The 12746-nt window shown below is 45.6% G+C and overlaps 1 protein-coding gene across 1 annotated transcript in view; it reads left to right on the plus strand.

Moving 5' to 3' along the window:
- Positions 1–476: 476 nt before the first annotated feature.
- The window catches only part of CMTM4 (CKLF like MARVEL transmembrane domain containing 4), a 72386-nt gene continuing 60116 nt past the window's right edge, over positions 477–12746 (plus strand). The window contains exon 1 of the mRNA XM_006130547.3: positions 477–1468. Coding sequence (XP_006130609.2) covers positions 1283–1468 — 186 coding nt within the window. The 5' untranslated portion in view covers positions 477–1282. The remainder of the gene's footprint in view (positions 1469–12746) is intronic.

Genomic DNA, 12746 nt, shown 5'->3' on the forward strand with positions numbered 1-12746 from the left:
TATTGCTTTTGGGGTCTGTTTTAAATATTAACATCACATCACTTGATAAAGAGGGAATAGTTTGTGGTCTGCTTTCCAGAAAGCTGGCCTGGTGTAGTGCATAACGAGGTGGGAGTCTAAGTTTTTTGCCCAGCTTTGCTAGGCGATTTCTGCATGAACTTGGATGAACCACAAAGTCACTCGCCCATCCCATGCCTTGGTTGCCCCATTTATAGAAGGGGGAGCACCCCACCGCCTATCTTGGCAGAGACTTCGAGGCCGAAGAGCTTTAGGAGATTTGGTGGGAAGGAGCACTAACGCCGGGCACGGGCCCATCTTCAATCCACGATCATCTTCTGCCTTCTAGGCTTCTCTCCTCAGCCGTACCTGTGGCACAAACCCGTCTTCCCAGAAGACGCCAACTCCAAGCGACATTCATTTTGCCCCCTTTCTACGCTGCTGCTTCTCCCATTCCGGATGCGCAGGACTCTCTCGGGGCAGGTCCCGGGAATGGCCGGAGTCCGGGGCGGAATCCCGGGCACGCAGAAGCCCTACAGGGCTGCCCGTGGGCCTGTACCCGGCCCTTGCTGTGGGGCGGGGGCCCTGTGCCCAGCCTGTGGGGGCGGAGCGGGCCGTTCCCCGGCACGGCGGCCATCCCTGACCCGTTTCGCGGGGAGCGGGCCGTTCCTCACGCTGCCGCCGGCCGGCTGTGGGCCAGGCCAGCCGCGCAGGTAACCGCTCCCGCTCGGGGCAGGCGCCTCCTGGCCCCGGCGCGCCTCAGGGCGGGCTCTCTCCGCCCTTTCCGCTCAGCGGCAGGGGGCGGAGCAGGCGGCAGCGGCAGCAGGAGCCGCTTCTCCGGCCGGAGCTGCCCCTGCGTAGGACAACAAGGGGGATCCCCGGCGGGCAACTCGCGCCCGCCCGGCCTAGGAAGCTGAGCCTGGGGCGCCGCCACTAGCCCCGGGCACCGACCGCCCCAGCCCGGCACTCGCGGGGGCGCGGCTCCGCTCTCCCCAGCAGCGGCGCCCCGGGGGTGAGGAGCCGGACGCCCTCCCCGGGGATTGCGGTGCCAGCGGCGGGGGTCCCTTGGCGGGGCTGGCGGAGCGGGGCCGGGCGCCGCACCATGCTGCCCCCGCTCTCCCTGCGCCCGTCCGCCTAAGGGAGGGAGCCCGCGCCCCGCGCCCCGGGCTGCCATGCCGCCGGCGCTCCGCTAGGCGAGCCCGGGCTCCGGCAGCGGCTCGGGACCCGACGGGCGGCGATCGCGGCACCTCACCCAGAGCCCTCCGGCGGCGGCGGCGGCGGCACCATGAGGAACGGCGAGGACCTGGAAGGCTTCGATGGCGAAGCGTCCAGCACCTCCATGATCTCCGGGGCCAGCAGCCCCTACCAGCCCACCACCGAGCCCGTCAGCCAGCGCCACGGGCTGGGCGGCCTCCGCTGCGACCTGGACTATCTGCGGAGCGCCTTCGGCATGGTCAAGATCAGCGAGGTGGTAGGTACCGCGCCCCGGGCTGGGCCGGGCCGGGTTCGCCCAGGGACGCAGTATCCGTCGCCTCTCCACATGCGCGTCAGCCCGTGAGCGGGGTATTGGGATCCAGGCCCTTTGCCCCAGCGGGGTGTTGTTCCTCCCCCTGCCTCGGCGCCCTCCCTGCTGCGGGGGGAGTGGGGTGGGGAGGGGCTGGGAAGCAGAGGGTCTGCGCCCCCTAATCTGTGAGGCTCGCGGGAGTTGGAGCGAGCTCTGTTGCGCTTCAGGTGGGACTTTAACCTCCCTCTGTCCTTCATCTCTCTCTGCTAGCACGAAAGGTTTCTGCTTGCATGGCCCTGCTGATAACTGTTAGCACTGCCACCTCCTTCGGGTCACGTTAGGCTGGAAGGTTAAAAGAACCCTTGAGTTGTTGGTGAGTGTCCTAAATCCCAACCGGGGTCGGTTATAAATTCTGCCTCCCCTCCTCCTTTTTTCTTGGTTGGGTTAGTTTCACTTGTGCTAATGGTTGCTTGATGGTCTTATTTTTAAGAGCGGGAGACCTGGGAATTCTGATCTTTTGATACGAGGCAGCAGGTGAGGGGCAAGTTTGAGAGTCCCTTTTCTGCCTCACATCGATTCATCATCTGGTAAACAGTTCACATCCATTGTTTCTCTGTTGCTGAGTCAAAAGTGTGTAGGAGACGGTGTTTTTGATGTTTTGTAGGTGTATTCACCTACCCCAGATTACTTTGGCTTGGTTTATGTGTATATGTGCTACTTAGCTGTTAGTGTATTTTTAGTTGTAAAGATGTATATGCTCCCCGCTAAAATACCACTTTACATGTTTAGAGCTCTATTGAGTAGATGTGGGACCTGGAGAACAGAGGTTCTGGTGAAGTGAAAGTGATATTAGCTCTGGCATTTTTTGTATATAAGAAAGTTTTATTTAAAATTGTTTAGGCCACAAACTTCATTTTAAAAACAGCCTGTGCTTTCCTACATGCCATTTGGAGCCCACTTATTCACTTTCTTATATTGTTAGTTGGTGGATTCAGGACTAAATTGTATGTGTACAGATTTGTAGCCGACCTGTACATAGCTTTTGATATTATTGCAAACATTGTCCAGTTATGAAGGTGACCAGTTAATCTACTTTTTTTAATTTGAGAAGAATATTATTTTTATTGAACTGTGATTGAAGAGAAGTAGGATCTGTGCATCTACATACCTGTACCATCAGAGTATCATGATTTTTGATTATTGAAGAAGTAACTAGTTGTGCAGCTGACATTCTGTGGCCCACATTTTGCCCTTTTATGAATCCTACTTCTGTTGACTTAAAGCAACACTGCAACTTGAACTCTAGTCAGCTCAATAAATGAATTGAAATAGCTTTCAGTCCTACACCTGCATTTGAATCCCACTGCTGAACTGTATTTGATTTGATTTGCAGGATCAGGTGGGGACTAATCAAGAGGACTTACCCATTGTGCTATATATTGCGTAGACATGCCATAAAAAGACAGTCTAGGGTGCCGATCCTACACAGATTCTCAGTGTATAAAGTTAGCACATGTGTGAGTAGTTTCCCTTGACTTTAGTGGGATTACTTTTAGCATATAAAGCAAAGCATGTGGCTATGTCTTTGCAAGACTGGGTCCTATACTTCTGGCAAGGTTCACAGGAGGAAACAAACAGGAGGAGAATAAATGGGAGAGCACAAAGTAGCTGTAAGTCTAATGAATCGTATTAGTAAAAATTCCTAATTCTTGTAGTTTTACACACTTTAGTTTTTAATTTTTTTGTCCTTGTTTGTGGAAAATTCTTACAAGCAGAGGACACTCATGAAAGTTCGGATCTTGCAGGCGAGTAATTTCATTTGCAGTAGTTCCAATCTGCACTGCTTGTCCTCATACATGTTGCTCACTTCTGTACTTGCAAGTTCAGGCCTTAACTGACTGAAGTGGTGTTAAATGCACAAATAAAAACACATTGAAGAAATAGGGAAATATTTTTAAATGTATTTTAGATAGTACACGTCACGTATTAACAATTTTATAGTAAACGTTTTTAATATAAGTGTGATAAAGATATTAGTGTGTGTGTCTCTCTTTTTTTGAATATGTGAGTACAGCCGTCCACTATATGTCCAAGATGCATTCCAAAAAACTTGGACTTATAGCGAAACAACTAAAAGTGGGGAATTTTTTTCCTGCGGCTGACTTCCATTTGCGCAAATGGGGTTGTTGCTCCCCCTTTCCCTCCCCCGACTTAAGAGCGGGAAATGCTTATGATGCATCAGTTCCTACAAGCATCAGCAACTTTTGTGTGAAATGGATGTATACCGGGGCGACTTAGAGCAGGAATGCCTTGTACCAAGGCAGCACAGTATATGGTATATACACAGCACAGTATGTGGTATATTGTGATTTTTCTAGGTGTTTTTGTGCATATGTGTGTGTGTGAGATGATACTGTTTATCTTTCACATCTGGCTTACTTTATTAGTGGGATTTGTTTTACCAATTCTTTTTCTGATAATTGCAAATTTAGGGATTTTTTTTCTCTATCTTCTTGGAGATGCCACTCCATAAGCTAGAAATTACTTATACAGTTTCATATAGTTGTATGACCAATGCATTAGGGAAGAGATGTATATTAAGGTTTGTTTTTTCCTTCCTTCTTGTTTTCTCTCTCAAATGCTCCCTCTCTTTGTGGCAGATAATTAGCACAAGATTCAGAAATTATAGTGGGCATATGACGTATTAAAAATTAATACAGTAGAAAGCACTTATTTTCAGACTTAATTTAAAATATATTCAGGGTGTTTTTCCTTCAATGTCATGCAGGTGTTAACTTTTTAAATCAGAGATTTTGATCTATATGATTGTAAAATATGTTGATTCTGGGGTACTTCTACAACTAGATTGCATATTTGAATAAAGTAGAACACTTACTATATTGTCAGTCTCTCTTTTCATCTCCCCTCAGAAACACGATGCTTTTGTAGTATGTGGTATTGATCATCTTAGGTCCTATGTCCTGAGAGTAGCTCCATTGGAATTAATATGACTAGTGATATGTTTGAGTGTGGGGCCTAAGAAACTGTCATCAATGTGCAACATGCGCCTGTTGTTAGCTATACATGTGCTAAGGGTCCTGTTTTCTGGCGGTAGCAGTGCTGGAGTTGGTGTTTCCTAACATAATCTGCCATAGGACTTCTTGTTTCTCAGGTCTACTATTTTCTCCTCTTGCAGTTACTGCAGCACACTCCTCCTTTTTTGGCAAGTCATATTTAATATTTGAAGTTTAAATGGAGATTTGAAGACTATAAATAGGTTTCTAAATTTTGATTTTGTTTCAAAGAGCAAGCCCCAAAGGCATAACAGTATGTTTCATAAAAACTTTAAAAAAAATCCTACTAGGAAAGAAATAGGAAGAACACATTGTACTGTACTTACAAACGCAGGACGGTCCTTATCAGCTTAGCAAATATTTTGCTACATTTAGTCCATTGTTAATGAAAAGGTGTATGTGGACTAACCTTAGTGGAACTAAAACATGCTTTGTATGGTTTTGATAAATGTAGTCTATTTGTCATGTACGGTGGGACAGAATTTACCAAGACATGTAGAGGTTTTTGACATGAGTCTGAAGCGTACTGATGTTCTACCATGGCCTGGCATATTTGGCTTCTGGCTATTCATATTAGTAAGTAGGAATCCCAGAATGAACATCGGAAATTTGCAAAATAGCAAATAAGTAAACAAACCCTTCTAGAAAGAAGGTGGCAGCGAGGGTATGATGGGGTGTACCAACTTCACACTGGCCTGGGAGGGGTTAAGCCGGCCTGTTTGGCTAAGAAGGCCCCTCCCCCACAGCCCTGCTAGGCATGCTCCAACTGCAGGCTTACTATAAAAGCCAGGGGAACAGCTTACTGAGGGCTGACCATAGGAGGGGAAGGAGCTCCTGTCTGAACACAGCAGCAACTACTGTGGCAAGTGGATGCTAGGGAGAGCAACTAACTGGGAGGACGCAGGTGGGGAAGACTGCCCCATGGACTGTGGGTTACTATAGACTAGGCCACTGGGCCTTGCTGCCCCGCTGCTAGAGGCTATAGGCAGGGGTCCTGATTATGGGGTGAGGCCACGTAGACGGGACTCAAGAGACCCACCACCTGGCTTCCCTGAGGATGGGGCTTCCCACCTCATGACTGAGGGGAAGAGTAAAAACAGTGCATTCCAAAATGTAGTTTAGTCACTTATTTGACAAGTCTATTGTTTTAATTATTTTAATGTTTAACAGTTATACCTTCAGTGTTCTGTAGTAGTTTGTCAATGTAATAAAGGCCACAGTACAGCATTCCAAGTCTTTGAGAAGTGTGAATGCAACAGTATGCACGTTAAAGAGGTTCTACATTATAGTAAATACAGACTGGTACAGGAAGGATTAAATTAGTGTGTGATATATGTGTTGTAATGCAAATTCCTTTATTCAATAGACATAAGATTGAGAGGATAATTTATTAATTCAGGACAGACACTGCCACTTATTAATCTCTGTCCATTCAAATAACTGCTACATATGTTTACTGTTTTATCATGGATTTTGGCAATACTGCTGAAATGATTGCTACTCCAAATGTACATTTTGTTTCTCAAAAAGAAAGGGGAGACAGGGAAGGGAAAGACACATGACTGAAGAATTTGCAGACAAACCCCGCACTTATGACCTAATTGGTTCCTGGAGAACTGTCCTAAGTCAAACCCTTATTTCCCAGAGGCTCAGTAATTAAATGAGGGTTCCATTCCTGGCTGGGGGCTGTGTCAGGTGGAGGCAGTGCGGTACGAGCTGCTTGCAGAGACGGCTGGGGGCTGTGCCAGGGGAAGGTGGCAGCCGGAGCAGGGAGGTCGTAAATGTGGGGAGTCGTAAGTCAGGTGGTCGTAAGTCGGGAGTCACCTGTAGTACAAATAGTTGTCTTCAAAAGAAGTCTGTAGTGACTCAAATTACACTGTTACATGATTGAACATCATTGATAATGCTGGAGTGTGACACTTGAGGCATGAAGAATAATTCAAGTGTTTTGTTAATAAATCTAGTATATATTTGAGAGAGCTTATGTGTCTCTCCATCTATCCAAGAACTCCTCCTAATGGTAAAAGCTTAGACCATCAAATTTAGTATTCAGCTTCCGCTTACCATAACTTAAAGCAATATAAGGGTGTGGTTGTGCCAGGAAAATGGAATGTGCCTGGAATGGGATTGCTTCTCATAAAGCCACACTGAAAAGAGAATCACCGGGCAGGTGAAAGGGGCTGGCTGGAGCTGGAACGCCCCCCCCCCCCAATATCTGAGACTGTTCCAGCCCCAACCCTCCCACTTCTCAGGTGATGCTTCTCCCCCCCAGATTTGTAAAGAGACATTACTAGCTGTTTCCCTTCATCAAGGAGTGAAGGGAAAGTGAACAGTTTGTTACATTCCTCACTGTGGCTGGGCAGCTCATCGGATAGATGAGCAGTGCACTTTGCTCTTGGTCCTGGACAGGGACAGAAAGAGGAAGAGCAAGCAGCTCAGCCCTGGTATAAGCTTGAACACTATCTCCCTTCCTCCCCCAGCATCACAGTATAAGATAGTTGGATTGTTGGTCTATGTAAGTAAGGAAAATTCAAGCAGAGAGAATTGTAAGGAAGAAAAGTCGAACACAAGAATGAAAAATAGGAAGGGGTTGGGGTGCAGTGTCTGGGGGGTATGGGTTCAGGAGGGGGCAGAGGGTTTGGCTTATGTGGGGTAGAAGAAGGAGTGGGGGCCAGAGGGGTGGTGGGAGGAAAGGGCTGCAGTGCCAGAGGCAGGCTCTGGCTGGGAGACTTACCTGAGTGACTCCCAGACAGCAGCTTAGTATGTTTCTCAGGCAGCCTCCTTGCCTTCCCTGGCCAGACTGTACGGGCCATGTACATCTGTGAATAAGAGCCAGGGGCAGGGGTGCTTCACATGCTACCTGTTTGAAGAACAGGCAGCTCCCGTTGGCTAGAAACTGGCTAGTAGGATTGTGCTGGGGGTGGAGGCAGCAGGTGAAGCCTCTGCCCTCACTCCCCCAGCTCATAGCTGTGAAACACAAATGGTGTGACAGCTGCTTTTTGGAGCAGCATGCAGGGACAAGTAGGGGCTGCATCTATGGGCTGGATTTGGTGGCTTGGCAGGCCAGATCTGGCCTGTGGGTTGTATTTTGCCCAGCCCTACTCTAAGGTGCCACAGGGCTACTTGTTTTTAAAGTTACAGACTAACACAGCAACTCCCCTGAGACTTAACCTAATGTGCAGCCTAAAATTCTTGTACTCTGTTTCATCCAAATACTTAGTGGCTGCGTCTACACTGGCATGATTTTGCACAAGAACTCTTTTGCGGAAGAGTTCTTGTGCAAAAACTCTTCCAGAAGAGAGCATCTACACTGGCATGTGCCTTTGCACAAGAGATGTGCTTTTGTGCAAGAGCATCCTTGCCAGTGTAGACGCTCTCTTGTGCAAGAAAGCTCTGATGCCATTTTAACCATAGGGCTTTCTTGTGCAAGTAATTCATGTTGCCTGTCTACACTGGCCACTTGCGCAAGAACAGGTGAGCAAGAGGGCTTATTCCTGAGCAGGAACACAATAGTTCTTGTGCAAGAAGCACTGATTTCATACATCAGAACGTCAGTGTTCTTGCACAAGAACTCCCCAAAAGTGTAGACAGGCTGCAAGTTTTGGCGCAAAAGCAGCTGCTTTTGCTCAAGATCGCGCCAATGTAGACACAGCCAGTATGTTTGCACTGTAGGAATAACTTCAGTTTAACTACATTGCTGTAGTTATGTCAGCATAACTCCATTGTGTAAATGCTTCCCACACCAACTTGAATATTGAAAGCTACATCAACGAACGCATTCTTCTGTCAACCTCATAGCTGTGTCAGTTGGGGTGTGGAACTGAATGTAGCCACCAGAGCAGGATTTTGGTGTTTCTTTCTTGTGATTTGATGCCTGTGAAATTTTATCTAAGTATTGAGAATTTGAATTCTCCTATACTATCATATAATTTTCCGGTATCCCCAGAACCTATTTACCATTTACTAGACAGAGCTGAAAAATCAGTAATTACACCCTTGAGAGAATTTAGTTCCGTTTCTAAACAAAAGACAGGTAAATCAGTAAGTCACACCCTGATATAGTGAGAGCTCCCTTCTCTTGTGGTGGATTTAATTTTTTTCTTTCTCTGCTTTCACTTTCCCTGTGTGATTTCTTCCTTCCACTCTCTATGAATTTATCTGCCTTATTACCTCTTCTTTCCTGACTGCATTCTGTTCCTTTAAGAGGTCTTATTACTGATAATATAGTTAAGTATGCTGTTCTAGTAGGCAATTCCCACACCTTGTGTGTGCAGAGCTTTCTGATTCCAGCATCCTGTGCCTTCTGACGGGTCCCAACTGAAACTTCTGATTACAGTGTTCCATCTTTGTTCCTGTTAAATCTACTTGAATGTCAGAAAGTATATTAAACCTCATGCATCAGAGCTTTAGACCTTATCCTGATCTTTAATAATTAAGGACTGATTGGTGTGAAGGAATATTATCCCACATTTGCCTGCTGTGTGGTTCTTGTACCTTCCTCTAGTTGCTGGTTCTATCCAGAGATGTGATACTGGGTTAATTGTACCTTGGACGTGACAATTTTGTCTTCCTACTTCATATTTTTTGCTTCTAATTTAAAGTATTGTTATTAGATATGACTTGGAATTTTCATAATAGTTTTTGCTGTGTTAAGGGATAATAATTCTTTAACTTTATTTAGACTAGAGTGTAAACTCTTTGGGCCAAGACAGTGGACTAGGGACTTTGAGGGAAGTTGACAGTTTTGACGTTGTACAAGTAGTAATGGCCATTGAAAGTAGTGATGAAGAAACATAAAGATTATAATTACTGTCTTACAAATTAATTACCAATAAATAGATAGTTTTGTACATAAATATGGTGATAACTCTACTAAAGGAATAGACTGTATAGTCTGAGATGCTTGCTAGATGAAAGTTGCTATCGGATTTGATGCAAAGTAAGGTAACTATTAATATTGTTCTTTGTTGATACTTCAAAAGAATACCCAAGTGCCTCTTGTGGTTCTGTAATCACTACAGGCAGTCCCCGGGTTACGTACAAGATAGGGACTGTAGGTTTGTTCTTAAGTTGAATCTCTATGTAAGTCGGAACTGGCGTCCAGATTCAGCCACTGCTGAAACTGACCGCCAGTTCTGACTTACATACAGATTCAACTTAAGAACCCCAAGTCAGCTGCTGCTGAAACTGATCAGCAGCTGATTCCAGGAAGCCCGGGGCAGAGCAACTGTGCCTCTGGCTTCCTGTAGTCAGCGCTGGTCAGTTTCAGCAACGGCTGACGTGGGGACGTCGGGGGCAGAGCAGCTGGGGTGCTGCTGGGTTGCTCCAGTAGCACCGCTCCTCGCTCCTTGGCGCTACTGGACCAACCCAGCAGCACCCCAGCTGCTCTGCCCCCGGAGTCCTGATTCAGCCGCTGCTGAAACTGACCAGCAGTGGCTGAATCAGGACGCCTGGGGCAGAGCAGCTGGGGTGCTGCCGGGTTGGTCCAGTAGTGCCCAAAGCGGCGCTGCGGGACCAACCGGCAGCGCCCCAGCTGTTCTGCCCCAGGGTCCGCAACAAAAGCCTGGTCTGCTGGGGGGGGGCACACTAGCTGCGCCCCCCCAGCAGACCAGGGACACGGAGCAAAGCGGCAGCGGGGCGTGCCTCGCCTCTGAGGCTTTGCTCTGGCGCGGAACCGCTTTGCTCGCGGTGCCCCTGGTCTGCTGGGGACCGTCCCCAGCAGACGAGGGACACCGCGAGCAAACCCGCAGCAGCGGCGGGGTCCCCCGCTTCTGAGGCTTTGCTCCGGCCGTAAGTCGGATCCGCGTAAGTCGGGGACTGCCTGTACTTCATGAGTCCCTACAGCTTATATTTTATTTGTTTAGTATAGGATATGCACGTATAGCACCTATCCTAAATATAGGTTGCATTTGTGGCATCAGTCTTAGAAATAGTCTCTTTGAGGTGATATTTCAGTAGACTTTTTCTACACATTTAGTAATTCTACTGGGATAAATCATATCTATCATTTCTTTAAAATTATTTTAACACTTTCCTCTTAGGGAAACCTCCCTTCTTTTTAAGGTTTTTAGCCCACTTTAATATACAGTAAAATTTTTATGTTCATACTTACCATAGCAGTTATTCGAGGAGAAGTAATGACAAAATAACTCTTTGTTGTTTTTTTTTTAATTATATTGCTTGAAAAGCTCCTGAAAGAAACAGCTAGAAAAAAGAAGCTTTTGGAAAGTAGTGATCTCTGAATGCAGTAGAGTGAATGAGTTTCTCTTTCTGCTTTGCCAGACTTTCTCGCCACCTAGCAACAATAGAGAATAAATAATGCCAGCCTTTGGCTGTAAAATATTCAGTCAGTTTTTGGAGTATGTCCTCCACTCTACTGTATATTAAATGTCTATCTAAGTTAACTCAGTTTTAAATCCTACATCTATGAAGAAACTCTTTTTGGTGGCTGAGGTTGCTATTATATTCTGTTTTTACTACTAGGATTAATGGATGTTAGCATAGTGAATTGTGTGGTTGAAGTGTGACTGTATTCTGAAAAGTTTCTTGGTCCTCTTTGTGAGTCTTCTGGTGGAAAAATTCTTTTTTGTTGCTGAGCCTTGTTAGTGACTTAGTTATAGGTTGAAATCTACATAAGGAAAAGGACTAGAGATTTATTGTAGGTTTTATATCTCTTCTCCAATCCTTCCACCCCCCTTTTTCTTTGTGCATAGCAGCAGGTAGAATGGAACAAGTCGACTCTCAATGTTCTAAGTTGTGTCCAGTGCACTTCAAAATTTCTTTTAAAAATATCAAGCTCAGTTGTGGATCTTAACTAATAATTTTTGGTCAATAAAACTTTGCATGGATTTTATTTGCAGAGGTAGAATTAGACACACAATGGAAACTGAATTATGGACTTACTGTCACACCATAATAGCAGCTATTGATACTATAGCTGAACAGGGGACTGAACTTTCTCTTTTGATATTCTGATAATAAAATGACTAACTTTTGAGTTTTTCATATAGCAAGTGAAGTCAGTTGCCTCTAATGCTGCAATCTTCAAAATTGAGTGGAGGTATTTCTGGTACTAATGCAGTGTGTCAGGGTTAATGTTTAATATTGTTCCTTAGTGAATGAGGTGGATTAGCAATAAAGAGGCATCTAGATAGACAAATTGTGTATATTTTCTTGTACCGATAATTACTATTACTTTGAAGTGATCTCTCTGGAAATTACTTTATTCCATTTTACATACAAGAATAATGCTGAAAGATTCTGAAGAAAACTGTAGAAACCATGTGTCTGAAAAGTCTTCCAGTTCCAATTGCAAATCTGTAGGTTTCCCTTATTTCTATTTATCATCTTAAGTTAAGCACATTCTATTTAGAAACAACAAATACCCCTAAAATGAGATCCAAAAGTCACACACTAATATTTTTAATGGAATGGTACTAAGGCTGAAATATGGTTTCAGGAACAGAGAGCAACTATCAAAATAGGGTATTTAAAAATCCATCAGCATATGCATCTTAAACTTAACAATAAAAACTAGAGAGAATACCCAGTTTCTAATTTATTTTGTGGATGTTAATTTCACATACTTTTGAATGTAACTGCCTGCAAGAAAACAGGATGCTTGGTAACAGTTTTGCAAAAACAAGGATTTGGAAAAGAGGCAAACTGATAAAATATTGAGAGAGGATGAGCAAGCACATGACTGCAGGGGAAGTAATAATAAGCTATGAAGTTGTGAGGTAGTAGCCAAGACCTTGAAGACCTTTAGCTATCAGGAATGAATCTTTGAATTGGATTCAGACCCTTTGAATTAACTCTGGAGCTGCAGGGTAGAGGATGTGGAATTTATATGGTTCCACTTCTTTGTCTAATCAAGGGGCTTAGATTAGAGCAGGGGTGGGCAATAATTTTTGATAGGGGTCCATGCCAAAATCTTGGCATGGACCCCTAAGTGGTCACGGTACACGCTTTTCTGTGGAGGGAGTGTGGGGTCTTGGATGGAGGTTGGGTGCGGAAGGGAGCTTGGAGTAGGGGACTAGGGTGCAGGAGAAGGGTGTGGGGTCTGAGAGGGAGTTTGGATGAAGGAGAGGGTTGTGAGTGTGACTTGGGGCAAGGGATTGGGTACAGAGTCTGGTAGGGGGTATGGGTGCAGAAAAGGATTCTAGCCTGGG

The sequence above is a fragment of the Pelodiscus sinensis genome, chromosome 12 (assembly GCF_052426305.1).
Source record: "Pelodiscus sinensis isolate ZL-2025 chromosome 12, ASM5242630v1, whole genome shotgun sequence".
Taxonomy (NCBI): Eukaryota; Metazoa; Chordata; order Testudines; family Trionychidae; genus Pelodiscus; species Pelodiscus sinensis.